At 48.6% G+C, this 27,476-nt stretch overlaps 1 protein-coding gene across 1 annotated transcript in view; it reads right to left on the minus strand.

Annotated features, from left to right (window-relative positions):
- The window catches only part of MAP2K6 (mitogen-activated protein kinase kinase 6), a 51,736-nt gene that overhangs the window by 17,217 nt on the left and 7,043 nt on the right, over nt 1-27,476 (minus strand). The window contains exons 2-7 of the mRNA XM_082326859.1: nt 8,730-8,796; nt 7,729-7,777; nt 5,111-5,224; nt 3,415-3,534; nt 2,524-2,640; nt 2,007-2,058 (exon numbers count right to left, since the gene is read on the minus strand). Of these exons, the coding sequence (XP_082182985.1) occupies nt 2,007-2,058; nt 2,524-2,640; nt 3,415-3,534; nt 5,111-5,224; nt 7,729-7,777; nt 8,730-8,796 (519 nt within the window). The remainder of the gene's footprint in view (nt 1-2,006; nt 2,059-2,523; nt 2,641-3,414; nt 3,535-5,110; nt 5,225-7,728; nt 7,778-8,729; nt 8,797-27,476) is intronic.

The following is a 27,476-nucleotide window of genomic DNA, read 5'->3' on the forward strand; positions in this document are numbered from 1 at the left end:
GCAGAGGGCACCAAAGGTGCCCGTGCAAACCCCTGCACTTTGTGCACGCCAGAAACCCGGCTGGCTGCAGATACTGCAAGTTCAGGTGACTGTCTCATGGGCCTGGCATATGTCCTGCAAGTGTCCCTTATCTTGCAGACTCCCCTCTCTGATTTGGGGGGACGGGAGGTAACCCTGCATGTAGCGATCGTATCCCACCACGCAGGGGATGGCCACAGACATCAGAGTGCTCACAGGGGAACAGCTCATCAGGGCTAAAGGCATCTCCAGAGGATGTCCGCAAACAGCTGGAGCTCTGGCAAGCCCCCATCTGGATCTGGTCTTATGCCAGCAAAAGGAAAAACCCATCGGGAAAGGATCAGAGGTGGGCAGGAAAGGGTGAAGAGGAGCAGGGGTTGCAGGGGAAGGAGGGAGCAGTAAACTAAGACAAGGATCAAGATTTTAGAAATGGCCTCTAATTTTAAGGATACCAAGCTTGAAATCAATGTGAACAGCAGCAGGCATGTGGGTGCTCCACACCTTATGGAAATTAGGCCAGTGTCTCATCTATTTATTACTGCCAGATTTATCTGCTTCCCATCACGGCCTTATAATCCTTGGTGCATTCACACTTGCATCATGCTCAGGAAGGCAGTTATAATCACCATCAGAAAGGGAAATTAAGGCACAGAAAGAAGCTAGTAAGTGATACCCATGAGAGGCGCTTTCCTGCACAGCAGGCAATTGCTCCCTGCGAGGCTACTCCCAGATGAAATCTCAACACAGTGCACGTAGCACCAGCTATCCTGTTTTCTCTTGTCCCAGCACTGATGCTCAAAAGGGAGCAATCCTTTCCCTCTGGCCACCCAGAAACAAGAGGTCTCTTCTGCAAGAAGGCCCTCTGTCTACATGTGATAAACTATTAAACAGAAGAGCTGAAACACCATCCGAAGGAGGCCAGAAGCTGCTTTTGAGTCCTGCTTATTAGAATAGGGTGGGTTACAGTTCATTAACATCTGCTCTCTAATCAGCATTTTGCAATCAAAAGCTTCAGGTATCTGAGATCCTCACCCATCTGTTACTATGCTGAAATAAGACAATTTTCAGTGGAAATCAAATAAGTAAACAGAAATTCAGATGCCAAGTAGCATTTTCCACCTACTGTAAATGATACAGAAGGCAGAAACTCAACCCCCAGCCACATGCAGAACGTACAAGATGTGACTGCCTGCTAGAGCTGAACTCTGCTCCAGATGCTCCTTTCCCTGGCAGTCACACACTCCAGGGAGGGCTTTTTCCTCCTCATGACAAATTGAAAATGACCCTTTAAAAATAAAGGTGTCAAGCAGCAACACTGCAGATTTGTTTCTTTCTAAGTGTGTTCATGGCATCTTTGAGATGCTCTAGAGGGGGAAATGTCAGAAGAGTTTAAGGAGAGTATTTATGAGTTCACTTGAGGCTATTTTAGGTATCAAACTATTCTGCCCCACCCGTGCTCAGGGAAGCTCACAGAAGGTGATGAGGATGGTTAGATCACTGCACGAGGCATCACGCTGGCATGGAGACGCCTCTCACTGCACATCAACATGGAGCCGTCGAGCTAGGGGAGAAGTCTTCACAAAGCCTGACCCAAAGCCCACCAAGGTCAGAAGGAAAAGCCTGTTTTAATGTTGCAGAGGTGCTGAAGCAGACCATGGATTTAGACCATGCATTAGGGAAATGCAACCCAGGGTGAAACAGCCCTTTCTCTGTTTCCCAGTGAGGCTGGACCTCGCTTTTCCTCCACCTCGGGGAAATGCTGGGACCAGCAGGCAGTTTTTAAAGAGCAAACCAGCAGACATTTCCTCTGACTAAGGTTTGCTAGTCATGAGATGCTGGGGAATATTTTTGCTGTCAAAGGCCCATTTTATCTCGGGTATTTTGAGAGCCCTGTGCCTGGCCACAAGGCCAGCCTTTGCGAGGGTGAGAGCGCACAGCGCAGGACAGACAGACACCAGCATGGCCATGGCTGTGCGCCTGGCACTTACCTCTGTGGATCACGGAGAGCTTACTGTGTAGATGTTCTAGTGCTTTTACGATCTGAAACAACAAATCTAGAGTGAATCACAGCTGGCAGCACCATGATGAGGAGAAAATGCTATCTGGCTTCACCTGCCCCATCCTCACCAGACCTCCTCGGAGGGAAGGAACTACATCTCCCCTGAGTCCTGCACCCTCACAGTAGCCCGAGGTGATGGTGGCTACCCAGGGATCTCACAGGGGCACCAGGGCCCTAATGAGAAGGCAAAGGAGCTGCAGAGTCCTCCCCACATCTAACGCTGTGCCGCCTGTCAATTACAGGTACAGGCACAGTTGGAGTATTTATGCCTTATAAATAACATCACTTCAGACAAGATAGTGGAAGCCAGCTAGGAATGTTCATCTGGGCTGGCCCGTGGACCATGCTCTTCCCAGTGCAAATACAACAGGGAGACTGGGTCATGTAGGACTTGGTTTAGAAGAGAAACACCCTTTCCCTTCCCTCCTCGCCCTGCTAATACTCACAGAAACGGCTATTTTTCCTAAGATGTCCTCAGGAATCGTCAGCCCCTTGTCAATGACGTGTTTGTAGAACTTGTCCAGTGAGGTATCCATCAGCTCCATGCAAATCCACACATCTCCCTGGAGGATAAAGAAAGCAAATATCTGCCCACTGGAACGAAGCATCCTTTCCTTTCCTTTCACACGGAAAGGTCTTCTTTGGCACTTGCCTTTTGCTGGCCTGTTTGCCTCTTCCCTGCCTTCTAAAAGCCATCCAACAAAACTGTATTGGGCTTTCTCTTTCCCTCCTCCCCAGCTGGAATGAAGTGATGTCCGCTACCATTTAGGGTGTATTTTCTGCTGTCTTTTCCCAAAGCAGAGTCCCAATGATTTAGGAGTCCTGAAAGTTATTGGGACTGAGGTTCCCTATATGCTCAGGTCACTGCAAATGCTCAGCCAGGAAAAGTTCAGCTCTGCTGAGCTATGCTTAAAACTCTTCAATAAATCTTGCTCTTCAGAGCTTTCCACGCTTTTCCTCCATGTGGCTTTCTCATTGCAAGTCAGGACAATATTAACACTAACGGATCAGGCTGTGAGTCGGTTGTCCCCATCACTCAAACCCACCACCAAGCCCCAACGTCTCGGCACGGGGGCCTCGCACATTCCTGGCACTGGGGCTTGGCTGCCCTTGGCATCTCCTCGCATGGGACCGCGTCTCTCCTCGCTCGCCAAGAAGTAACTGTACGTGACAGATCCTTAGGCTGGGATTGAGCAAATCCGTATTGTACCAAGTCTCCATGTCTAGATGGAGATTAAACCCCTGGCACTTGGAAGGAGTCTAGGCATGGGAATTCAGAGCCTGGGAGAGGATCCAGTCTCCCGGGGGCAGTGCAGCTGATCTCCAGGATGCCATACCTCTCGGAAAAGTGCCCCATAAAAGGTGACAGTGAAGGGGCAATCTACTGTCCTCATGGAGATATCCAGATCCATCAATAACCTCTTCTGCTCCTGACTGTTCACTGTGGCTCGGATCCGCTGGAAGACAAAGCATTTTAGTGTTTGCTGTCAGCACCTCTGTACCACGCTGATGCTGCCGCAGGGGACTCGCCACGGCCATACCCGTGCTGGCCACAGTGCCCTGATATCACGCCTTTACCCTTTTACCACACCTCTTTGTGTCACCCTTTTATCGTATCTCTTTGTCATAGGCACATCACAAGCACAGCACCCATGGTAGGAGCACCCCGGTGCAACAGAGGGCAGTGGTGGCTGAAAGGGTCTTCTCACCTCAGCCCAGACTGCAGGTGATTTTGCTCTTCCCTGCAAATGCCAGTCTTTTTGCAACAGCCAAAAGTCACTGCGGCTTGGGAGAGGAGAAAGGAGCAGGAAATCAAATTCTAGGCTGGCGGAAACCTGTGACTTTTGGAGCTGTAGTGGACATCTATTTACATTGGCAGGCTTTGGTCGCAAGAGAGGGCTCCAGCCCTGCAGCCAGAGCCCATGTGCAACCCGTGGCTTTGGAAAATGGACACTTCCCAGTCTCCCAGGGAAGAGATGGAGACCCTCAGCTGGGAAGCACCACAAAGGAGCATGACACAGTCCAACACAGGTCACACACACATTCCAGGCTCCTTGGCCGAAGCCACTCGAGGTCAGTAATGTGATAGAATTAAACTGTACAGCATCGCAGATGCAAGTAATAGCCTGAACGTTCCTGCCGTACCCTCTTCAGATCTTTCATCACACTCGCAGAGGTCCTTTGCAGTTTGGTGAACACCAAAGCAAACAAGAAGACCAAACGCAGAGCACAGAGGCCCCGAGACACATCCCAGCATCCACAGCAAAGTCTATCCACAACTGAGGAGCTAAGAATTTCCCTTCAGTTTGCTCCTAGCTTCTAGCTCTGCATCTTTTTTTTCTTTTTTCTTATTCTGAAAGGAAACTTGAGCTAAAATTCAGCCAAGCAAAAATTGGTCCTTCCCAAAATACAAATTTTCCCATGACTGTTTCCCTAAGCTGCAAGCTTATGAGTCTAAACTGTTGTTATGAAAACTTTTCATAATAGTATCTACAAACCTGTCATGAATCAAGATCCCACTGTAGCATACAAAATGTGAAAATCCCAACAAAAATTTCCTGTTCCAAAGAGACTAAAAAAGTCCCAGCTGAAAAAAATTATCTTATGCAATTAAATTTACAGTACACTCTTCTTTACAATTACAATTAGTGTGCAGAGCCCTGAATCTGAGGGTATAGCTACATTAGAAAAAAATACACATATTTAAAAAATTATGGCAAATAGCTTGTAAAATCCTAGCGAAAACAGGAATATTGCAGACAAAGGTGAACAGTGTGTTTGTATGCACTACAATGCTGGAAACACGTTGAGCATCATACTTTTAAAACATTCCCCTTTTCTTGGTTAAATGGCCCAAATCTACCTTGGCACTCTTTGCCCCTGTGTAGAAAGAGGACTTCATAAGGAAAGAAGTAAATCTCAGTAAAGGCATGCGTCAGAACAAGCGAGATTAGAAATGTGCACAAATGAGAGCGCAGAGGGCATCCACACACAACGGTACAGACAGAAAGCACCTCGGGAGGCTCACTCTACCTTCACTGCCATGATCTGCCCGCTAGGCATGTGCCGCATCTTCTCCACCACCCCGTACGCACCTCGTCCCAGCTCGGAGATGGGCTCCAGGTCATCGGCTTTCACCTCAAAGTTCTGCAGGGGAGAAAACCATCAGCGCAAAGGTGGTCACTGCGAGTACGTGCTACGCAAGGAGTGAAATGCCCCTAAACTCTAGTCCTGCTTGGCAGATAAATTCACCCCTGTGCATCCCCCTCCCTATTGGTGTTCGTGAGGCTAGAAGCAAAATCATGGTCCTCAGGGGTTGTCAGGATTCGCGACTGTGCAGTAACTAGCAGAGTTCTGGAGAGGATGTGCCTCATGACGGCATGAGCGGGGAGCCTGCACCGCCGAGCACCCTGAGCAGGGCGGGCGCAGGAAGGACCGCTCCTTCGGTGGATGCTGTCCCCGCAGCCACCCGCACCCGAGTGCCCCTCCCGGCCACCTTTAGCTGCCAGCACTTTCAGCTTCTCTGTCCTCTAAGGGCTGGAATGGAAAATGCTGTGGCAGCTTCTCCCCCGGGAATCACCTTTAGTCTTTTTTTTGTTTTTTTTCCCCTTCCATCCTCCTCTTCCCACAAACAATCATGGAAATATCTCCAGGGCTTTTTTAAGGCCTGTAAAAGCTTATTTCTCCAGACCTGTAGATGGGCCAAATACCAGCTGAGTGTGCCCCATTTTTAAACCACGGAGGATTTATTTTGTCTAACATTCAAGATCTCTTTCTCCTGGCCTTACAAAGGATGACTTTGTTTGGAGCCCTTCATTCTAACCTGCCCTTCTCCCTTCTGCCACAATATTGTGCAGCAGCTCTATTTTTTGCTTATTATTATTTTTGGAAGTTTAAAATATGCCTTCGCTACTAAAACCAGCCATTCTGTTTGCTGAACGCACAACCACATCAGTCAATCATCCTACAGAAAGAAGCGGGTTATAATGAACTGATTCACAGTGCATAATCCCACATCGCTTTTTGCCGGCACAGCAGAAAAAAACCTGCAGCCTGAAATGTGCTGGCTGGGGATGCCACGGCGTGCAGGGCCCGTACACTGCATTACTGTGCGCTCGGGCTCCCGGTCATTCACTTGCAGCTACGTCGCCTGCAAAAGGAGCCCTGACTAACATTTTTGTGTTACAGCAGAGATTTAAGCATCTCTGACTGCCAGACACTGCTCCTACTGTTCAACAGGACCCTCTCCAAAATAACACTTTGACTCTCTCAAGGCCACTCTTAAATTTAACAGCAAGTTTAAAGGGCAAGGAGGGAAAGTGGCTTTCCCTAGGGATCAGGGGGGAGTGTAGAAAGGCTGGTGGAAGAGGGAGCACATCCTAAAGGAACTTGGCTGGATAAATAGGTAACAGATCTATGGGAAATGCAAGCCATGGCATGCCAGTCCCACCGAGATAGCCACGTATCTGCGTCTGTAAAAAAGACTGAGTTCTGGGCTTTACAAGTGCGTTTCTCTTTGCACTGTCCAACATGGGCTCTCTGCCTCCGCGCATGGAGCCTTTTTGGAGCGCTTGAGCTTTTCCTTGTCCCCGGGACTGCAGGGGAGAAATGATTTTCTTGGAGCGGGTGCTCGCTCTAGCAGCAGGCATTTTCTCTGCCTCGGTGCTGCACCATTTTGCTCCAGAGGCATCTCACACTCTTTCCACCTTCCAGCCCCTGCTCCATGCCAGGGAAAATACAAAATCCAAAATGAAAGAAAAGCATCCAAAGATAGACATTATAAAACACTATTGGATGAGCATTTCACTTCATAAATTAACTCGCTGACACCAAGGCCTATCTTTTGCACCTAATAAATTTATTGCCCAGCTTTAAAGTGCTTTTATGAATTCTGCTGTGCCATTTTCTCCTATCAAAATAGCTGTCCTCAGTTTTGTTTTTTCCCTGCTATTTTTGTAGAACATCAGGTGGACTGGTTTCCATGCTGTCAGAAGGATTTGCTTCCAGGACAGGAAGATCTGCCCTGAGTTAGACTCCTGATGAGATGGCCTTCAATATTAACGAAGGGAAATACTTTGGACGAAGGCTTTAAATCAGCAAAGGAACTGCAAAGGAGAGTAAAATCTGCTGTTAGCAATCCCCTTGTTTTATAATCGTTATTTCCAGGGGATTAGCTGCATCTTATTGAGGCAAGGAAGGAATTTCCAAGGTGGAGAACATGAAGGGGACCCGGGTGTCATGGGATGCAAAGGGTGAGCGTTTGGGGGCATGTTCATCAGAGCGGTGACAACCAGTAGGTCACACTGCAGCTGGCCATGGGGCCACCGGTCCCACGCAGACAGCCCTTGTTGGAGAAGCACAAACACCAGATGCTATCGGCTCTCTGTGGCTGGAGGTGGCTGTCAGGGCTCACACAAGCTCCCAGGCTGCCTCTTCTTAGCTTTTATTCATCCAGCAACTGCCTTCCATTTCAAGCAAAACGGGCTACAATTTTTTTAATAGCTGGTGTTTATGAATCTGCCCTTTTTTTGTGGGCTGAAGTTAAGCAATCCCGCAAGCAGCCCGCCTGGACAAGCAGCCAGCACCACAGCAGCCAGCCCAGGATTGTCACCTATCCCCAGAGGTCTTCTCACCGTAACTCCTAGTCTTACCTCCTCGCCAATAGAGATGCAGGCTTTGGAGTCTAGATCTCTGGGTGGCCTGCAGGAGAGAAAAGGGAAAAGATGTGAAATGTTCCTTACAAAGATCAATTTTCCCTCAATGAGTAAATACAGGCCCCATCGTCCCCCAGGCCATCCCCTCGCACCTTCAGGCCAGCAGCCCTCATAGCCCTGAGCAGCCTAACCAGTCTCCTAGCTGTGCAGGATCAACAGATACAGCCCAGATCCACACAGTCACCCCAAAAAAGGGTTGGGAAGAAAGCTGCTGGAGTTGGCATTTCTCACATCCAACTTCCCCGTGCAGGAACCCAGAGAAATTCTTTGTGAAAGGCAAGCCAGGTGGCAAGCACCAAATCTCTGCCAGCCTGTATGAAAAATGGATTAAATGGGCATAAAGGTCTAAAACCACTGTAAACTATTACCTAAGTCATACAGCACGGGTTAACAGGCTAATAGAAGTCAGTCCTCAAGGAAGCAAAGAAAGCCAAGCAGGCTGGAGTTGCACAAATTGCCTTAAAAACACAGGCTTTTCTTTTGCAAGGCTGAATATGTAGGGAAGGGGATGCATTTTTATGCCTTGACCAAACGCATCTTACTCAAACTGGGTGGCAGAAGTGCCGATCGGTTAAAATTGGGTGCCCATTCTGTTTTTTTCCTTTTCCTGGGCACATCATTAAGCAGCACATGAGACGTACCACAGGCAGTGATGGGTAGAGGGTGATGGGCTGAGACCCCCTGGTTGTACCTGGGGCTACAAGAGAAATACAAGGCTGTTATTATCCTTCCTAATGGTGCCAAAATTAACCTAGGTGTTTTGCCCCTGTTCCTCGTGAAGGGTCCCCATTATCCCAGACCTGCAAGCACGAGCCCCGGGTGCTGGCCGTGACCGGCCGCCGGCCCCTGGCCGTGGCAGCGCAGGCGCTAGCAAAGGCTGGAAGGCAGCTGGGGTTCGTGGTTTTCTTTTTATTCTGCCTTAGTGTTTGCAGACTTACGTGGAGCTTGTCTGTGGTTGCTCAAATGCTTCTTTAGGAATTTTCAGCCCAGGGTTTCTCTTTTTGCCTGTGAAACAAGAAAGAAGGAGAATTAAAGAAGGGCTTTTTTTTGTTGTTGTTTTGTTTTGTTTTAATTTGCAAAACACAGCTTGCCTATATTTGTTGACCTTATTTAGCATAGATGCCCAGCCAGGCTGGTGGTGTAGACTCAGGGCACAGAGTTCAAAATATAAAGTGTCTTTGTTCAGTAACGCTTCATTTAGACCTGCAAGCTCTGGCTGCCAACTTGGTATAGAAAACAGGCAAGAGCTCTGGCAAAGGCAGGCCATGTGAAAATGCAAAGTGAAAGGTATTTCTCCTTCGTCAGCCCTACCCACGTAGGATCCCTTAAAATGTTTCTTAGATTTTAAACCATTCCAGATACATAACTGCAAACCCTGGCAGGATTAAAAATCCTTTTAAAATTGAATCTGAAAGTCCAGAACCAGATTCTGATTCTGTTTAAATGGATGTTTCGCCTCTTGGTCATTAAAGTTGTGCAAACCCAGCAAAAATAAAGCAAAATTAAGTTTGCAGGCTTCAAAGCCATTTGTTTCTGTTCACACTGACCAGCCAAGCTTTTCGGAGCTGGATGAAGCTCAAGCTCTGAAGTAGTGCAAATGCAGGCTCTCCTGTAAAGGGGGTCCAAGCCGGCAGACACAAGAGCCAGGCAGACTAGAGAAATACAAGAACCTTTTTATGACTAAACATATACAGCCACATTTCAGCACGGGGTTTTGAATTCATGGATAAAATAACCTGAAAACATAAGTCATGTCACCAAAACCCCAAGGTAAACATCTGGCTGTTTGGCTGTGTAATAAAATCCCTGGTCCCCAAAAACGGCACAAGCATCTAATTGAGGTGTTAAACATTTTTAACCTAACAATTTATATCGATTACTGTCTTTCTTTTAAGCATGAGTTTTACTCTCTATTCCCAACACTCTCTTTCAAACTTTACCTATACATGTTTGAGTTTGTTCTTCCTCTTGACCCAAACTCATGTCAATAGATGTCTGTGCGCCCCAGTGGCGGAGGGGTGCTAGATCAAAGTGCAGGCACCCAGAACTGAAAATGACCTTTTTGAAGCAATTAGTCAATTCAGATTGCCAGTCCTTTTTTTTTTTTTTCATCCATCTCTTTTTTTTTTAACTTGTCTGCTCCAAAAAACAGGATCATGCTCACTCCTTTTGGCAAAGAGTCATTCCAGGATGGGACAGGCTGTGACAACCCAGCTGACACCTCATGGGAAAAGCATTTTTTGGAAACCACTGTGCACACTCGCTATTGTTATTAGAAATCTACAGAGCTGCGAATTTACAAAAGCAAAAAAAAAAAAAAAAAAAAAAGCCAATTGTCTGTTCCAAGGAGCTTCCAGTCTAGCACAGAAAAGGCAAAATAAAAGAAGCAAGGTCACTCAGAAGCATAAAGAATAGCTCTCAGTTTTCCCAAGAGGTAAAAGCTGGTCTGTAAGGAAGTAAAAATCATTGTAAAAACAAGTGGAGGAATTTCTGCGGTTAGCAGAGCTGTTCTTTGACCCTTTTCCTTCTAGTTTTCTTGGTTGTACACGAAGGTCTCTAGAATGCACAACTGAGAAGCAAGCCCTGCTGTGCGAGATGCTCTAGATACCATTTCTTGCCCAAGCTGTGCCAAGTGCACATCAGATCCAACAGGATGCTAAATGGGTAACGGTGTTCTTGATGTTGTCATGTTTTAGCTAAAAAAGGAATCTCAAAAATACAGCTCTTGCAGCGCAGGCAAACAAAAACCCTGTTTCGCTGGCAATTTCTAAGTCTGCCATCCCAGTGACCTCTCTGCCTCCAAAAACCCACCTGCATCCTCTCGCAGTTCAAGCAAACAAGACAGCCATGGGCACAAGAAAAGCAGTACCTTCATCCTTATTTTGCACATGGGAATCAAGACGCAGAAATTCATTGACTTGCCCACAGAGAGGCAGGAACTGCCTCTTTAGCGCTAGAGCTGAAATCTTCCCACTAACGCTCACCAGACATCTCTTGGCATACTTCTACACATTGACCATCCATCCACGCTGCTACAATGACTTTCACACAAAAAACAAGATCAAAAGAGAAACAAGCACAAATTTGCTCTCTTCTTTCCTTTTTTCTTTTTTTCCTTCGCGGATTTGCTTGCACAATCCCATGTGCCGTACTTGCACCTCAGGAACCTGCTCTCAGGCGGCTCTGGGAGGGTGCGAACGAACCTACTGGAAATTAACCTAATTTGAACGTGAACCAGAACAGGTTGTACAGCATTTAATCTTATCGTGGTTCACAAGTGGTGTCAGCAGAAGAACTAGGTAGCAAAATGCCAAACCCAAATAAATATTAAAAGCCTTCCGCCTTCTGGTGAAATAAAATCTGCACTTTGGGGAGTTTATTTTCCTTGTCTCTTCTTCACAGAATACAATATTTTGAAACTTTGCCATTTTTTTGAAGCACAATCTGTTCGCGTATTCGAGTTGCCAAGACACAGACACAGTTTAACGTTCTTTGGGGTTTTCTTTTCAAGAAAGAAGAAAGCAACAACAGTAGCAAGAATGAAACACGGATTTCACGACAGCACCAGCAGAAGGGATTGCAAACGGGAGTTGCCCTGGCCGGGACTCGCACCTGCAGCCCCAACAGCTCCTGCGGGATTAGCTCACGGTGCAGAGGGGGAGAGCCATTACCTCCGCACCGCGGCTCACCGCGTGGGTATTTAATGAAACTCTCGGCCTGCGATCAGGCAATTCCATGCCTCTCAACTGGATCAGGCAAAGTTTCTGAGCTCCTTTTGTTACAACATGCAAAATGCTTGTCTCCAAGCCTTCTGGGGCCGGTGTCTGCAAGTGTCTTGCAGGAAGCATTAGCAATCCTGAACATGACACTGCCTTAAAACCAGAAGCACGGAGCAGCGGTCAGCACCGCTCTGCAGAGCCGCGGCTGCCGCCGTGGCGGGCTGCAGCGGGGTGCAGGAGCTGGGGTCCCCCCCTTGCCCCGCGCCCCAGCTCCCAGCTGCACGTGGGGGGAGCTGAGCTGAGGCTCTGCAGCTGATCCGATAAACAATGGTCCAGGTCACACATGCTTGAAGGAGTTTCTCCCCAAAGGCAAACACTGACACTTAGAGGGCTTTTTTTTAAGAAAAAAAAATAATTGGAAGTCCCAAGATCAGTTCTCTTCAATAACAACTGCCAAGCAAGTATCTCACTGTCAAACTAAAATCCCCCAGTTCACCATAGCAGACATTGGCTTTGAAAGGCGATGCTGTATTCAATTGCAGTTTGCAGAGGAAGTCATCTGTACAGGAGCTCAAAATGTGGAGGCAGCTTAATAACATACAAAATTGGATGTTACCTGTTCCATCCACCAGAAAACCAGTATTTTCCACAGTGTTTTTATGAATCATTATTATTTTTAGCTTCGTTTCCTGAAGAAAATCACCACATGTGTGTATTTGACAGTCTGTGTCCCTTGTGGCAAGTTTAAATCCACTGGCCAATTTCAGCCCTATCTGCCAGAGAAATTGAGCTTTTGGAGATTGCAAATCTGATAAAAACAGGTGACTAAATAAAGAAATCCCGAACTCAGAGGCAGGCTGAAGCACAAACACAACCCATGGCAGACACCAGACATCCACGTTCAAGCTGTGCAGAAGCCCCGGGTGTCTCAGACACCAAAATAACAGCACGAGGCTCAATCCTGAGGCACAAACCAGCCAGGGCCTGAGCACCAGCGCGGGGGGGTTCACTGCAGCTCCTTGGGATTTGCAGTAAGGAGAGCCCCAATTAGCCATCATGCAAAGCATAAAGTCTAAACGTGGCTCCTTCTGCAGAAAGGTTTGCAGTCCTTGTTGATCAACAGATGGGATCGTACATCTGCTCCCCAGCATCCAAAAAGTCATGAGTTTTCTGTGTAAACAACCACTGGTGACTTTCTGGTCTCTGAGCCTTCAAGCTCAAGCTCATTTGAGAGCTCTCCCTGCAATTTTCCACACAGAGGCTTCCACAAGCACTTGAGTCAAAAGCCAAGTTTTAAGAATAATTGAGGGGAAAAAACAGACTGGTTTGGAGCGATGCTGAGAGACATCTCCCGAACCGAGTTTTGATTCAGCAAAACATCCAGGGTATCTGTAACGTGAAGCACAAGCTTAAATCGACTTTCTTTTAGCAAAGCAATTACCCACAGTAAATACTGAACTGACTGGTGCTAGAGAAGTTGCCATCTTTAAAAAAAACAACCTCTCTGCTTCTCGGCGAGTGCCCCAATCAGGCCAGCAGCGATGCAAGCAGTTAGCTGCAACGTTACTGCAACCTTCTGCGCCCAGCTCCCCACCCCGCCTGCCTTCTGCACGGGCACTGGCTAGACCAGCCCGGGAAAGTCAATGCTGAGAACGAAGTGAGCTCTGAAAGCAAAATTGTAATAGGAAAAAGAAAACCTGACTTAATGAAAACACATTAAATACTTCCCTGTGAAGGTCTTAAACCCAATTCCTGAGGGAGGGGAGAAAAATACAACTTCCAATGGGCTTGTTAACCTCTTCCCACCAGCACTGACAGAGCGTACAGAGAGATTAATGTTGCTAGCCTCTTTCAATTAGGGCAGCGTTAAATATCAATATTGAAAAAGGAAACTTCAAAGTTTCACAGCAAAAGGGTAGGAAGCATAACAGAGAATAATAAAGACAGGGAAGACAGAGGAATTCACTACCCACATACGCTGTAACAGAAAATAAACTTTTGCTTCTGAAGGAAAATCCCATTCCCCAGTCTCCAGACTTTTCATTGCAGTCAAAAACTTTTTATGATATAATCCAAAGTAAATGGTTCCTTGCCACAAAAAGCTCCTATTTCCTTCAAAGGATATTAACCAGTTCTGTCTTCACCACAATTTATTATTAAAGCTGTGTTCAATAGCCATGTAGCAACATTTTCTTTCAAATAACACTCTTTACCGTATAATTTGCTGGTAAAATTTCACAGGTGGGAAATGCCTCTTTCTCCCACTTTTTTAAGAGATAAAAGTGGGTCATTTACTATTCCTGTCTTTCCTAAGGATTTTTTGTCTGATTTCTTGAAAGGTTTTGGAAGCCAAATGATCTGCTTTTCCCCTCTCAGCTGTACTCAATGGTGTAAGCAAAACCCCCACTCCTAAAATGAGGGCAGAATGGAACTGCTTGGTGTGTTTCCATGGAACAAGAGTGAACCGGCATCTCGTGGGCTCTGCAAGACTGAGCCTGTACCGCACGGCTGCACAACCACCGTCTCGCCTGACACCGAAGTGCCACTGCGCCCACTTTGCCGTGGGAAAGGACCCGTGACCATGCCTTAGGGGCTTTTGGGGCAAAACCGCAAACTGAGATGGTTCGTGCAAAACCAAGAAATTAAGATTAACTTTTTTTTGTCCCAGATGCCCTGGAAATGCCCAGCAGGAGACAGCTCTTCATGCAAAGACTTGGTCTTCAATTGCAAAGGGCATCTCTTACCCATAGCCCAGTTCCAGCCCGTATTTCAGAAAGCAATGGTAGATTTGATGCTGTCAAAGAGAAGTTCAAGCCTTGCAGGCCAGGTGGAAATACCCAAACCTCTGAGAACTTCACCCGTTAACACGCCTGGACCCAGGCACAGGAACACTAAGAGATCTTAAAGCTGCTCATGGCACCCAGGGCAGAGCAGGGTCACCTGGAGCAACTGCTGCTGGAGAAGATGTAGCAACCTCATGTTTAACATCAGTCTCACACAGGATGAGCAAAGAGGAGGAAAAAATATTTTTTTAAAAAGTATTAAAGATCATCTCACAGGTTTATTATTTATGCTTGCAAATTACTAAAGGTTAAGGCACACGTAATGGTTAGAGCTGATACAAACCTATCTTGGCACACGTGACAGCTCAAGGGCTGGTGATGGATTGCCCATCTCCTTTGGTCCTCAGTCATCTGCCCCAGCAGCAGCTCATCACCGCTCACCAGTTCTCAACGTGAAAAGCCTTTAATTCTGCCCAGGTCTCTCCACCAAGGAATCCCACAAGTAGGCATGCCCCAGTCAAGCGTAAGGGAGTGGGAAGGCCGGGTGCATTCCTGGCATCCCCGCAGTCAAACACTCACCACCTCTAGACTAAACAACAGTAATCGAGCAAAGACGCCTGAGATTCCCTGCCAAATAGTTGCGCTTAAAAATTAAAATACACGTAGATAACAAAGTATATTTTAAATGAGTGGGAAGCCATGCTGCCAGAGCTGTACCTGCACTCGTTTTTAGAAGCTGGCTCTGTTCCAGCTGAAATGGAAATCAAGTCCTCAGTCAAAAAGAACAAACAGAAATGGGTGTAAATTGATGAACTAGCCACTTCTAGTTCTTTTAGTAGTACAAACGTGTCTTCCTGGGCGGCCACTTCCCAGAGGCAGCCCCGCTTGCCTTCCCATGGGTTGTGGCATCTCCACGGCTGTGACCACAGTCCCTCCTGCATCATCACTGCTTTCCTCCATGGGCTTTGGCTGCATGAAAGCCTTTGAATTTTGCCATACAGGCAGTCAAAGTATGGGATCAGATCATGCCTTTTCCATTTACATTGGGACAGATCTGCAGGTGATAGGGAGGCTGGTGTTGGTGACGGTGGTTTGGTGGCTGTGGGAGGAAGGCGCAAGGGAAGTTCCTTCACTGCTTCTGCCTTCATGGTCGGGTTGCGTGTCTTGGCATCCCTTTGGTGAAGCTGCATAAAACCACATTGTGCAATGCTCGAAGCAGGGTGCCAGGGTCAGGGCAGGCGAATGCCTGAGCTGTGCCCACCACCCAGTTTGTAAATACAGAGCTTTAGCCAAGCCCTAGTTTCTGGAGAAAACCAAAAGCTAGATGTTCATGCAAGCATCAATAATGTGGAAGTGGGCCTGAAAAATCTGTTTTCCAACCCCTCATTAAGCCACAGAAAAAGTATTTAATGTGCAAGAGATTCTTAAAACCTGTTGAAGTTTCAATCAAAGGCCAAGGGAAGAGATGAAGTGGATATTGTGCTTTATTTGCCTCCTTGAAATATAATTCAGCTGCTCTCTCCTTAGCCCTGTCAATAAGTAGGAGTGGCCAAGCACCACTGGCGGCTCCTCCATCACTGCCATGAGCAACTGGGTCGGTCGGAGGCAAACGGAGACGCTCCAACGAGGAACACGGTACGTCCTCTGCGCAGGACAGGGACGCTCCCTGCACGCCCTTTCTCTCTGTCTTCCCTCGCGCTTGTTTGCAGTGACTCCTTGGAAACGGCAAACTTGAAATCTGTTTCCTTAACAACTCATTTCAGGGCTGCTCAGGAGAAGAGAGCCGAGCCTGCCGCGGTCGTGGGGCTGAGACATCTCCCAGTTCTGGGCTTTCTTCCTCTCATTTTGGTGCCGCAGAGATGCCGGCTCACTTAGTGGCCGTTGGCACATCCAGGTCTGAGCGCACCATCACTGCTGCCAGCCCCATCACTGCACCCCGTGTCCACGCTGCAACTCACACCTTTATGTCTCAAGAACTGAAGCCTTCCCCCCCCAGGAACCGCCTTTGGGGGCAGGAAGCAGGAAAGGCAAAAGCATTTTTGTGACTGTGATGGACTTTGCCAACGCGTACTGGAATCAGGATACACGTGAAACACTGCGCCAGGCACAGAGGTACCACAGGACAGCCCTAATTTCCTCTGAAGTCCTAGTCCTCCGCTCCTCCTCTTGATGCTTTTCTCAAAAAATAAATAAATAAGTAAATCTCATTTCATACCAAACCTGGAAATGCCAGCAGGCTAAATGGAGTGCTTGAGTCACTTCTCCTTGCTCTTTCCCTCTGCCTCTCCTTTCCGGCTCTGACTGATGGCTGAGACACGCCGCACTGAGCAGGGGGAACCTGCTCCTAAAGACACCTCCCAGAGACTTAACCAGCCAACACATCGCCCCAAGTGCAACCGAATTTGCTTTGGCAAAGAGGAGATGACCTCAGAGCCACAGCCCAGAGGCGGATACTTTCTTTTCTCAAAGTCAGTCTGAGCAATGAAAATATGGAGACAGAAAACCCCTGCATCTCCGTCTGGAAAACCAACATCTGGAAACCTGTACAGTAGGAAACCCTGAACTGCTGGCACAAAGCCTGAGCAGATGATGCTGCATTCATCTTCCATTTTAATTCCCAAGGCTCCTGAAGATAAGAAGAGCATGGCATGCCACAGCCTGGGCACAGCTCACCCAGTAACCATGTACCGGCTGATCCCAAACTACTTGCCGATACCATTAGCACCTACATTACATTGCTGAAAATGTAATTCGCTGTCCTGCCCCATCAGCGGCTGTGCCCCAGCACCCAGCTGTGCCGGCGGCTGCCGCGGGCTCTCTTTGTCGCAGGGCTCAGCTCGCTCCTCTGACTCAATCCTGCAACCTGTAATAAACCCAGCGCAGGAGAGGCCCCAAACCAAAATAGCAGGGCTTTTGCAAGGAGCGACGGAGGTGCACCGAATGAACCGCACAGCAGAGCTTGTGCAACGCCTGCTCGGATCACGCCAGGGTTATTTGCGTCTCAGGGCCTGTCTCTGCTGCAAGAGCGAGCTGCGTTTTCAACTCTCGGCAGCTGACGTAGGTCAGCTCTGCTGGGGCACAAACACAATGGAGACAAGGATCTTCAGCTTTACTGCAAGGTAAAATCACAAGGTCAGTCCTTCGTGCCTGCCTCAAGATTGGCCTCCAGCAGGAGACAGTTTGGTGGTGAAGCTCTGAACAGCACAAGAACAAACGGCTGGAAGAAGGCGAAGCAGAAAGCTTTGCAATAAGGACTCCAGCAGACTAATCTTTGGATCCCGCAGTGCAGAAACATACAGAAATGTCACCAAACTGTGCAAATATCAGAACCCATTTGCCTGCCTTTCAATAAGCTCTGTACTTCAGTAATTCAATTTTGAAGGTAATTTCCTGATTCAGGCTAATCTCTCTTACTCTGCCCATTTTCCTCTTAACACATCCTGCAAAAGGGCTGCAGGCTGCTGTGTTTATTCGTGTCAATACAGAAACCAGAGGGATGCAATTTCTTCTTATCTATCTGCACATTTTGGTTACGAGAGTCTGTTTGTCACTCTGATAAGAGTGCATCTCTAAATTTTAGAAGAGTTAAGACCTTCTGAGTGTGAAGCGGAAGAGACACTTTGATAGAGATTAGACATGAGATCCTGTGCTAAGACATGCACTGAATGCAGGGCTGCAGGGAGTCTGGGAAGGGGGCAGGGAGCTGACGGAGCCTCTGGCCAATTCTGTACCCTCCTGTAATCCCCCACCACACAAACTGAGCTCCCCTGCAGCTCCAGTCCATAGGAGCTCGCAGGGAGCACCAGGGTAATCACGTGCTGGAGCAACCTCACAGCAGGTTTTGTGGGACACCAACACCCAATGCCAGTTTGGAGATGAAGACTGGCCGTCTGATGGAGGGGGTAATACAACGCAGCTGCACAGGAGAGGGTGTGATGGTTTAGGATGATCTTTTGTGTCCCATGGAAGTTGCTGCCACCTCACTGAGCTGTTTCATGGGCTCCAACACTGGCTTGGACCTTCCATTGCCAGGACCTTAGACTTCACTTCCCAACTGGACTCTGCCGTGATGTGTTCCTTGCACCCCGCTCCGTTGTTTGCTTGCAGGAATGCCAACGTGAGAGAGGAAAGGGGGCCTTCTGTGCCCATTTTCACACTCACAGACTAACAAAAGAGCACCCACATGCTCCAATCTGATGCTAACAGTTCAGAGGAAACGGGGAGGTGACAACAAACAGCTTTTCCACATAATGTCCCTTCCTAGCCCAGATGCAGCATCACTCCCCATCCCAGCAAGGCGACTGCAGGCACAGCATGGGGCCACCCATCATGTTTCTGTTGAGCTGGTGCCAGGACCACGTTAGTATCTGCAGACGTGACAAGGCAAGACAGAGTCCTCCCCGACATCCTGCACTGCCGAGGCAGCCTCTAGATTAGCCAGGTTTTCTTTAGAAAACAGATGCAATGCAAAACAGCCCTAAATCTACTGTACTTTAGGTGCTAATGTAAGTGGGAGATGGTAGATATGAGAGTTTTGCCTGCCTACGGCTTTCAGCATAGGGCACAAGAGACTTTAATATTAAAAATCCTGTTACAACACTTTGGCTGAACTCATCTGGCGTGTGCATCCAGCTGCTTGAACTTCAGTGGCCTGGGGAAAAGGGCACGGCTCCTCCCAAACAGCAGCACCTCTGTGCAAATAGGGCAACACCCCCCAGCAGATAAGGCACTTGATGCAGCAGAGCTGGGAGCACCGCTGTCATGGAAATTCCACCCAGGTTGGGGCTCGGCTGTCCCGAGCTGACCCCCAGCACCAGTCCTGCCCCTGCACAGCTCTCCAGGGACCAGCACTTTCCTCCTCGGTGCTGGGATCTCCCAGGCGGGTGCAAAGTGGAAATGCTCAGTTCTCTGCTGATTCACCCCAGCTGCGAGATGCTCTGTCGGGGACAGGCGCTGCCTCGTGACCCATTGGATGAAGAGGGGAGGAGGTGGTGGATGGAAGGGACTGGGCACCGGGATGCGCACGCTCCAGTTTCAGCTCTAACAACCCCGTTGATGGCCACAGGAAAGTTAATCACAGAATCACAGAATATCTTGACTTGGAAGGGACCCATTAGGATCATCGAGTCCAACTCCCAAAGTTGCACAAGCCTTGTTTGTGTGCGTGTCCCCTCTCCGCCTAGCACACAGGTGTGCTGCAATAATGAATTAAGACAAAACCACCTGTGATGCTTTGGGCTCTGACTCACATCCACCAAAGCAAAGGACTTCCATGGATGAGGACGCTGGCAGCTGCCAAAGGATGCCGCCCACATTGCACGGGGGCACAAGGCAGCACGGGCTCACACCACCATCCCATTCCCCTTGGCCCAAACCCATTGAGGTCGTTCAAGCCAAGGATGGGAGAGCAACTCCAGTCCCCATGAGACTATTGAGACTTCTGTGACACCCTTTAGCTGCAAGGAGACACCTGTCCATGCCGACTGTGTCTTGATGGTCCAGACATGCTGGATCCTCCAGAGATGGTCGTGGAGACACATGCATAAAAACACAAGATGCAAAATTCAACGGTTTGCCTACCCACACCCCATCTCCAATAGTCTGGTGGAAATCCTGTAGGAACCAGTCTCTTCCGTCTTCTCACTTTGCTTTGCCTATCTATTTTTCCACCCATCAACTCGATTTAATGGGTGCACCCAAGCCTTCCTCATCACGCACAGAGAAAAACCACTGCCACATCACGCCGTCTCAAATGCCTTCAAATCCTGCAAATCACTCGCGGACGCCCGATGTGAGGTTACGGGAGCCAAAGGCTCGGGGAGATCTTACTGGGGTCAAAGCAATGCCAAACAGGACTTTGTTTTCTGCTCCTCGTGGTCGCTGGAGTGGGTCACATCCCTTGCAGGGCTCCCGTGCCTCCAGCATTCGGGCAGCTGCAACCTCCCATTGCTCTGGGAAAGATGCGATGGTGGCAGAGACCCCACGGAGCAACAGAGGCCACTGGGAGCCTCGTGGCCTCTCCCCTCACCCCCGTTATCATGAGAAATCACAGCAGTGGAGCTCCGGGGCGGCGAGCGGCAGGGGCAGTCACTCCCTCCAGTCACCAGGACACCATAAATCAAGCCCGTATTTTCCCTCTGCCAAGGTCCGCTGGCTTCGCTGCCTCCCCAGCCCAGAGCCTGTTTTCTTTGCTGCTTATCTCAAATTAGGAAATTCGCAGGAATTGCAGGCCGGGGAAGCTGTTTGTCAAGAGCCTCCAGCCCTCGTGGGGATTTTTTATGAGGGACTTTTGGTTTAGTTACTGCTTTGTTTTCAAACCCTCGGCTGTCTGCTTGCAGTGGGAGTTTGCTGGAATCAAAACTGGAGAAAAGCTCTTGGAATTCACCCGGGGAACAAAAGGGCTTTTGTGCAGGAGGATTTGGAGGACGCGGCTGCTTTCATTGCCGCTACCTTCATTTCTGTTTTCTCCCTGCCAAAGAGCACCTGCCAGCGGCGCCGGAGGAGGTGGGCTGCTGCCCGTACACGGGGGGAACGCGCGGGCAGGAGGACGGACGCCTCCCACGCCCGCAGGCAGCGGAAGCAGAGCGCTGCAGGCACAAGTGCTTTCCAAACTTTCATGCATCGCGGCGTGCAAGGCTTACCCCAGACTTTCGGCCAAACCTCGTGCTCTCAGCCCTGGCTCTGCCCCTCGCACAGAAGGCAGGGTGGGCTCTGCTCCTCAGTGCAGCGGCAGCATCCTAAAAAGTCTCCCAAGGGCCAGGCTGGTGGGTGCTCCCATGCGATGCAGCCCCATGGATGAGGGACTGAAGCTCCCACGGCCAACGTGTGAGTGGGGATGCTGTGGGTTCAGCCACAAGCTGAGCATCACTCCCAGTACGCCGCTTGTTTTTTTTACTTTCCCTTATCCACTGAGATTTCACCTCAAAACACAACAGTGAGTGACCACATGCAGCTACGGGGCTCTGACCATCTTCCCATACGAATATTTAGCAGGCAGCAGCAAGTCCCCTATATGCAGCATAAAAGCAGGTGCCCTGTCTGCCTCAGCCACGGTGGGAGCAGGATTTGCCTTAAATCCACCAGCCCCAGCCCAGCTACAAACACTTCTACACTTCCCAAACCCACCGCTCCCTGGAAAACTTGACACAGTGAAGGAGCATCCACCTCCTTTCCCCACTGCTCTGCAGAGCCTCAAAGCCCAACTTTCTTAGGGCTGGCTGCAGGGAGGCGATAAGGATGCCTCCCCACCACACAGACCTTTTGCTCGAGGTCTCCCTCCAGCTTCAATTTTGCTTTTCAGTTTTTTTAAATGCACTTGGTGCAGCTGGGACTTTCCCCCAGCGGGTCCTGCAAGGTGTTTTTAAGGAAGCATCGCTGGCAGAGCGAGGGACCCGCAGCAGAGCTTCATTTCCCCTGAAAAAACAGATCAGCTTCTGCATCTGCCCCAGCTGCCCGGATGCCAAAGGGTGCCAAGTCCGTGCACCGGGCAGAGCAGGCGAGGGGCAGCCGCCCCAGCAGCGCTGGCACCACACTTTCCGAGCCAGGGCCTCCTGGAGCTGTCAGATATGCTGCCAGCCTGGGGAAATGCAAATTGCTTTGGAAAATGAAGGTGACATTTCCACCCGCTTGCTGATTTCTGCTGTGCTGCAGAGTCAAAAGCCCAATTCAGGCTCGTGGCTCCAGCTATGAAGGTACTCATGTCTTGATGGTGCTTACATTTAAGCACGTGCTTACTGCGAGCACACATTTCTATTAAGGCTGCATTAAGTGTCAGGCTGAGCAGGAATATGTACGTAAAGGCTGTGCCAGAGTGTTGTCTTAGCCTTTGCAATAGCTGCAGCAAGTGTCTGTCCCCTGGGTACCCAGCTGCAGGCTTCAGCCCATTTCTCAGCCATACCCTCCAAAAGGGACAACCTGCACACGGGCACTGGCAGAAGTCCCTCTGCAAGCGGTGGTGCCAGCCAGGTTGCAGGCTCCTCGCCATGGCTTCCCCGTGCCTGAGATGCTGCCCCGTAGCATCCGCTGGCAAAGCTACGTGAGCAAGCGCTGAGGCTTGTTCAGCCAAAAATGAGCCAGGAGGCTTAACCACGGGAAAAGCAGGCCTTTGCTAAATCAGGAGGGTGTGATGGGCCGGGAAGAACTCCCCTGGGGAGCTCAGCAAACTGGCCCTTTGGGGTGTCACTGTGCCCAGGAAAGCATGCACAGTTATTTCTCCTTCAGCTCTGAACCGCTGCTCCCCGCCTGTTAATGCAGCCCCATTTCTCTGCAGATTCCTTTGCTCGCTGAGCAGGATCACACCTTATCTGTGAGATACCGGTCTCGGTGTCATCACCCTCGCAGCAGGACAGAATGAAATCTAATCAATACCACAGGGCAATCTGAGCTATGGTTTTATTTCTGTTACCGGCTGCTCCAGGCAGCCACAGCAGTCTCATTTTACCAAGCACAGATTTAATTCGCTCAGCATATTGTAAATGTTGGACATTTAAACTACATCGCTATCAGCCATCTTCTACAGCTGATGTGCTGCATATAAAACTCGGGTTTATAATTTTCTGCTCATGAGTAAAGCCACCTTAGGACAAGATGGGCAATTTATGTTCCATGGAGAGAAAGCTGTCCATTGATTTTGTCATTCTGCGAGTTATAGAGTATCAATAACTTTAACAGTCAAATGGGAATATCCATGGAAATAGAGGAATGTGCCACAAGCCATTTCTTTAGCGAGTATCCTCACCCTCCGCAGAAGGTCCCTGATGAACAGGAGGGCTACGTTAATCCACGTGGTCTAGCATCTGCTGTGCTCCTCAGGGGAAAAGAGCACCTCTGGGTTGAAAATATTTAATAAATAGTGCCAAAGTTGTACAAGACACCTCTAGACTGAATTAATTCTCCTCAGTTCCCAAGTTGTGCTGTTCTGTTTGGCAGCTGGCAACTGTTTGTTTCAACTAAACGTGTTGAATTGAAGATAATGTTAGGACCACTTTCCTCTTCCGTGGTGCAAATAACACTCGGAAGTATTTCAAATCAACACCTAATTTTCTGCCCAGGGATACGCTGCTCATGCTTCATCCTTCACTCGCGGCTCGGGCCAAACAGATAAGTTGATTAGAAATCTGGTGGCAATCTCGCCCGGAGGTTTTCCTGCATTAGCACAATGCCGCGGCACCCGCAGCGCTGGCATGGAAGGAGAGGATCTGCTTCCTTGCTTCACATTTTGTCACGGGGAATTTTTGTAAAGGCTCAGCCAAATATTGTGATTAAGTTTTCAACACGGTCAAGACTTCGACCAATCTGCCTTTGTGCCACCCTCTTAGACAGATCTCTTCTGCTGTTCTTTTTTTCATTCATGAGCTTATTTACTTGCTTATTTTTGTACCTAAATTATTAAAGATGGTATTGGACAGTTCTGGACAGCACAGATGGGAGGAACTAACTCATGCTCCCTCTGCTGGCAATGCCTCCCAGCAAACGTGTAGGTCCTACTTTAAAAACACACAGGAACCCTATTCACAGCGAGAAGCCAAGGGCAACCGCAGGAAAGCCAAGCCCACGTCCCCTCAGAGCCCCGGCACCCACCCAGGTCTCCAGCACTGCAACTTTGGGCGCTACCCCAACACCGAGCAGGACAGGAGGCACTACGAGAATAACTGCACCCGGTTTGCACTGTCAGCAATTAACGGCAGCTGCTCCAAGAAACTGCCGGCAGCAGAGACGGGTGAGAACCGGAGCTGCTCCACCAGCACTACGGCAACAGCAAGTCTGTCCAACCATGAACATAAAGTCTCGGTCCTGCAGCCACTTCAGCAATGTATCTTTGCACGTGCAAGAAGTCTCCGAAGCTCAAAGCCACGCACGTGGAGGTCTGCAGGATGCAGCGCAGCTCTCGGGGCTCCCAGGGAAGCTCTTTCACGTTCAAACAGATTTTAGCCAGAGGTCAGAGAGCATGAACTTCTCGCTCTCCTTTCAGACACCTGCTAAGAGCATACACTTGCTTATATGTCACATAATAAAGTAAAGCAAGCGGTATGTAAACAACACAACCTTTCCCAGGTTTCATCATGCAATTTTATTTCAATTTGGAAGACACGTTGAAGAAATGCATTATGGCATAGTGCCCTGGCAGAAGACACCAAGTCGTCTCCTTTTTTTCCCCAATTTTTGTCCCTGACACAACTGGGCAGATTTTTTTCTATGCACATATGTCCACGTGGATCAAACCCCGTCAGGTTACATCTCTCCACCCAGCCTTCTAAATCAGGAGCTGTAAATACAAAACTCCCTTTATAAGCCTTTCTATCAAAGCCTCTATAGAACTCCCTGTGCAAGGTTCAAGACTGTAGTTTCAGTTATATACATACGCACTCGCAAATACGATACCGCTTTCTAAGTTGCAAGAACAGATAAGCAGAAATGGGAAAAAAGGAACCAAGAGAAAGCAGGGTAGTATAAATCATCTACACAGGTCCATAATGTCCATCCTACTTAGCAACCAGGACAAAATACATCCGCAACCTTGTAAATTCTTATGTGTGTGCTCAGCTCCAAGCACATTCAGTCCCACTGACTCCTGCAAAAGGACTCATATGCTCCAAGTTTAGCACATGCACAAGTAGTTTCAAGATCAGAGTATGAAAAATATCCTATTTAGCTTCTCTTTTAAGGGGAAAGAAAAAAATTCTTCAGACCCCACTCGTCCAAATGAGGGCCCTGCTTGGCTACAGCTGCTCTGAATCGGCTCTGATTCAATCTCCCAGATTGCTCCTTGCATTTCAGCTGCAGCAATGCCTTTTTAAAGCAAGCTCCTGAAAAAAGGGCCCCCCCGTTGCAGGAGGTGCTGGCTGGGGAGATGCTTGCACAGGATGGGCCCTAAACAAGTGTGTGACAAGGTAAAGTAAATGCTTGTTGATGCTGGAAGAGCTGGCATTGTTCTGAGGTCTACGCAGGAAGAGCGAGAGGAGGAATGCTCTCCTATTGCAGGAAGCTGTTCCAGCCTCTTATCAGACATAAAGCTTCTGATTTCTTGCGGGGGAAGTACCAAATGTTTTTGAGAGGAAGAAAAAAGAAAAAAAAATATCACATGCTTAGCTATAAAGGAAGCTGCCTAATGACATGAATGAAACTGAAGTCATGCTATGTGGAAGCAAGCTTGCTGTGCTGCCTAGCTCAGGTGGCTACGAGCAAGGGCACGTTCCCATACTGTCACCCTGCAAAGACCTGGAGAGGTGCAAGCCCAGAGGTCCTTCTCTCTGCCACAAAGGTGCCTGCTGGGAATTCAGTCCTTCTTGTTTCCAGAAAGCAACTTACTACTAATCATCTTTGAATGCAGCGTCTGTGTCACCCTCCCCAGCTGCCAGGGACTATTTTGGGCTCTGCCTCCAGTTCAGATGCTGCTCTGTCGGGGGGCTGTTTTGCGATGTCCTTTCACGCAGTGCACTGCACCGATCTGGTCTTTTAGTTAATTTGTAAAACTGATTCCTTGGCAGGAATTCAAGTTCTCCGTAGAGATGTTCCAAGTTGTATTAGCAATGAGCAAATTACTGGTGTCCTTGGGAAAGGTAAGGAAGTCAGAGTCTATGTTAATTGCCTTTATTTTTTTCTAGAGGGTCTCTCCCAAAGGACAACTCTATGCCACATAGAACGGCTCCCCGGTTACATAAGTACCTGTATATATAATGGCTGTTGTGGCTTGTTGCATAGGTATCTGCGTAAACTTCAGTCATAAGTATGTTCACTGTTTTATCAGACTTTGTGCTTTATTTGAGCCAAGCACTCTTTGTCTCCAGCCTGGTTTCTCCTGGTAGGTTATTAGAGGATTATGGTGTCCATCTTTTATAGTTAAAAAGCAGAAAACACTTTGGAACAGGTTGAAAAACAACAGTATCTAGAGCATTGCCTTTCTTCTCCTTTAATAGGCTACTCTGTCAGCCCTGTGCTTGTTAAATGAGAGAAAAATCTGTGGGCATGCAGTGAAGGTCAATCTTGTGGTTTTTGAAAACATTTAATTAGTATGGTTAAGTACTGAGGTCTGCTTGGGAGTGAGCTTCTGCATTAACCATCAGCATCTTTCAATTCAGGGAAACAAACCTGCAAGAGGGAAGTGCAGGTTAAGTCTACATCTCCAAAACTTCAGTGGTGGTCAAGCTTAGGATGAAAACTGTTGCAGCTTCCCTGCCCTGTTGCTAGCTCCAAAACCTGCATGGGGTTTGGAAATCAAGCTCAGATCTCTGCACATCACTAACAGCACAGGGTCCCAGCTGGCCAGATCCTGGCCACCTTGTGCAGGGGCTGGGGTGACCCATTGCACCTTCAGGGACCCATCAGGGCTGCCAAAAGCCCTGTGCTATGGCTTGTGCTTCTGCTAAGGCATTTTTGCTAAGTACTGAGGCTCAGTGCTTAAACAAATCGACTTAAGATGTAGCTTTGCCCAAAGGGGTTTTGGCATTTTGATGATAGCATGCGAAGTCCCTGCCTTTTCCTTCATGATGCATCTAACTGGAAGAAGGGGGACAGCTGTTCTCAGCTCCTACAAGTGTTTCACTCCTTGAATAAAACTACAATAAATGTCACATATCTGTGCTTTAATCCCTGGGCAATAGCAGGTATAAATGCTGTGACCACAGGCTGACAGTTCCTTTTTAAAAGGCCACAGCATCAGCTGTTCGAAAAAAGAAAGCAATTCCAGTCCATTCAAAGCCAAATTCAGGGTTTATTTCTTCATACTTTTGCAGCATTGGAGACCCTAATTGTAGGCAATGAAAGCAGCCCTAGGAAGAAAGGGCTGTGTTGAAATCAAAGCTGGAAAGTGTGCCTGTAAATGGGTGCCAGTTGCCAGCACTGGAGAAGTGCCCCGGGAACAAGGAGCTGGTGCCAAGGGCAGTGCTAGGTGCTGCACAAACCCTCCGCACAGAGCTGGTGCCAAAAAGACCTTCTCATCTCATGTGCCCTGGTTTTTTTGAGTGAACGCTTCACCTCCTACATGCAGGTACTTGTGTGAGCATGCAAGTCTAGCGGGCTCTTACTGGAGCTCCTGCGTATGAGAGATGGGAGATGCTGAGAGGTGATGAGAGCAGATACAGTGGAGCAAGTCCAGGGAAAGAAACGCAGTAATCAATGCTGGGTTTCCCTTTAAACTTTTCTGTCTCCCTTTCTTTCAATGCTGGTACTCTGGCAAGGTTTGTCT

This window comes from Platalea leucorodia (assembly GCF_965183815.1).
Source record: "Platalea leucorodia genome assembly, chromosome: 14".
NCBI classification, from domain to species: Eukaryota; Metazoa; Chordata; class Aves; order Pelecaniformes; family Threskiornithidae; genus Platalea; species Platalea leucorodia.